This window comes from Formica exsecta, unplaced genomic scaffold, assembly GCF_003651465.1.
Source record: "Formica exsecta isolate Colony F162 unplaced genomic scaffold, ASM365146v1 scaffold878, whole genome shotgun sequence".
NCBI lineage: Eukaryota > Metazoa > Arthropoda > Insecta > Hymenoptera > Formicidae > Formica > Formica exsecta.
Window position 1 is genome coordinate 618,962 of NW_021853648.1, and position 3,177 is coordinate 622,138.

Genomic DNA, 3,177 nt, shown 5'->3' on the forward strand with positions numbered 1-3,177 from the left:
TATAATATTATAATAATATTATAATAAAATATAGAATGTGTGTATTATATAAGTCCTAGCTTTGTAAAAAATAATCACGTATGAAAATTTATACAATTGAGATACTACACTTTAATAGTATAATTCGATTTCTGTGAAATTGTTTTGCGATTGGGAAATCTATGGAATACCTTGTACATGCTTCTGTGACTTTAACAAGCTCGATTTTAGCGATGTATCATTTCGAATACGGATTTCGCGTAACTAAATGCATATACTTCCTTGTATCCGTTATGTCTATGTAAATGGGCCTATTGCTTAATCCTCGGTAACTAAATCAACGTCATTTTCGTGGTCACGCTGGCGCGTTTGCTAACGAGAAATCTGATGAAAAAGAAAAAAAAAATGTATAAGAGAGATACTTTTCTCCATCTCGATGAAGAAAGAAACGACAGCGATATTCTTTCCGTTTTACATGTGATTAATTTTATAAGGTCAATAGTTATTAATTACCATATATTTGTTGAGAAATTTATGAGGTAGATATTTACATTTATTCACTCGCTAATTTATTCTCTCTATTCTATCTATTTATTCTTGATCTTCCTTTTTGATTGTTCCAGCGAGCAGCGGCAGCGAGACGAACGGCCTCGCGGAGGAGACCGCGGCGAGTGGCGATTACGTTCTATCACCAGAATCAAATGGGCCGTATCTGGCGGGTCCGATGGTGATACGAGTTTATCCGGATGGCCGACCGGTTCCGGAGGATCAGAAACGTCCGTTGCCGAGGGACGAAGACATCGATGAGCTCAGATACTCTCGTTTGCCATCAATAGAGGAGATCGAGGCTAAGAGCGGTAGCAAGTTCTACGGGAAAGGCGCGAACGAGCCGGCACCGGCCAAAAGGAGAATGTCCTTCGTAACCGACAAGGACTATCGACGATCGGAACCGCTACGTTTTCACGGCAATCCGCTGACCTACGAAAGAACAGCGTTCCGAGGCGCGATTAATGAACGCGGAGTGCGTTTCTATTGAAGAGAAAGAGAGAGAGAGAGAGAGAAGAGAGATATTTCGTGTTTTTTCTACCTGATACGAGTTACCTCGCTACATCACCTAGTGAAGGAATAGAAGAAGATTATTGAAAAAAAATTGCCGCTAATTGTAAGATCCTGCGAAGAGATGTTTCCGTGATCGTGCTTACTGCGATAATATATGGAAAGCATGAGAGAAAAACTAAAGATATCTAGCGATACATAATCATAGTCGCGGTAGATTACGATTTAATCAGCTGTATAATTACAAATTTATTGCCAACGCGCATTCTTATTTATCTGATATCGTTGTTGCGATAAGTATGCAAAATATCGTCCTCTTTTTTTTCGAATCTTTTGACTGTAGAATAGGAATTTAGGACGTAGCGAGGAATGTGATCCAAAAACTTTGTCTAAGATAAAAGTTTACAATTTATATAAATCGCTTATGCATCGATTTATATAAATAAGAGGAATTCACGATTTGCGAACCGCCTAAATTGGCTTGACGATTGGTCGGTAATTAAATTCTTATCTCGATAACACACGAATAATCGCCGACCATGAAATATCATTTAGTTTCTACTTATTTAATTTTATTCATTTATTATTTATTTAATATTCAATGTAATTGTCATGGTACATGTAAAATATTACGACACAATCATCGATGAAATTTTATCAATTATCTCTTGGACTGTGACTAATTCAAAAATCTTCTAGACTCTTCGTTCAATCTGTTAACATAAAAAATCGCACATATCATTTAAATTTATTTTGCAATATATTTGAGACGAAAAATAGCGGTTGATTAAAGTGAAATTCTCTTATATTTTTATTCCACAAATTTAAATCATATATTATTTTTTCTCTGATATATACGCGTCATTATGTCGCATAAAGGAACCAGTGTACCTCGCTGAAAAAATAACTTGTTACATATGTATTATCATTTTAATCATCATATACATTATGTTTTAATGTATAACAATATTTGTGCTAGAAAAACTATTGCTTTCGAAAATATCCATAGTTACATATCCATAGTTACATATACATAAAATATGTACATTATAATAATAGTAATACTCATGGATCATATCTGTCGGATACATAAATCGTTATTTGCATAAGCAAGTAACAATTTAATTAAAAAATCTACATGACGATTTACGTGACGATTACAATAATTGTTTATTAAATCTATACATTTTCACGCTTATTTGTAAATACTTGACGCATTTGCTATTAAGTTTAAATACCTACATCAATAAGATAGAACTTAAAGTGTGATAAAATATAGAATGTAATATATATTTGAAAAGAAATTAACAATAAGACAATATGTGATAAATTAAGACTAACGTGATGCCTAATATATATGTATATAAATACATACATATACAAACATACATGTACACATATATATGTATACGAATCACTTTATTATATTGTAAGAATCTCGAGATTTTATATATGATTAAAAATATTTATTTTATAAGTGCTCAAGATTAACAGAATTTCGTTATTATTAATAGATAATAAATAATTGCTATAAACACACACACACACATATTCTGTGCTATTAATACAATTATTAAAATTATTACTTCTCAGTCTTATGTATACATTATGGATTGTTTATTTAAGTCATCTTATTCAAAGGTTGAAATATCTGTTGTCTTAGCTTTCAATTCTTTATTTTGTCATAAATGAATGAAATTTGTGTCTATTTTTTTAACTTTGTCACATTTTTATCTTACCATCTTGTCATCAATTCAGATTAAAGAACATACATAGAATGTAGTAAATGTCATTATGTATACGAATATATATATATAAATTCGATATTATAAAGATTTGACATTACGATATAATGTTAACTTACACTAAGGCGATAATAATATTATATACATGTTTTGTATAATAGTGATATCACATATTTTAAGAGTGAAAAGATGACTTTAGGAAGCAACACACTATATTGCATCCTCGTATTATTTTTATACTTTGAAAGTTTTATAAAAACTTATACAATGTATACTTATATTATATATTTAATACTGATGTATTAAATACATGATATTATAATGAATATATTAATAAACATATTTATATACGTCTTAATTTATCAATTTCTATGCTTTTGAAACTTATTTAATCATT

General features: G+C 30.6%; 1 protein-coding gene across 1 annotated transcript in view; it reads left to right on the top strand.

The window, feature by feature from the left end:
* The window catches only part of LOC115244882 (rhythmically expressed gene 5 protein), a 17,786-nt gene extending 15,149 nt beyond the window's left edge, over window positions 1-2,637 (top strand). Inside the window, exon 4 of the mRNA XM_029822887.1 lies at window positions 603-2,637. Coding sequence (XP_029678747.1) covers window positions 603-1,015 — 413 coding nt within the window. The 3' untranslated portion in view covers window positions 1,016-2,637. The remainder of the gene's footprint in view (window positions 1-602) is intronic.
* Window positions 2,638-3,177: the final 540 nt, after the last annotated feature.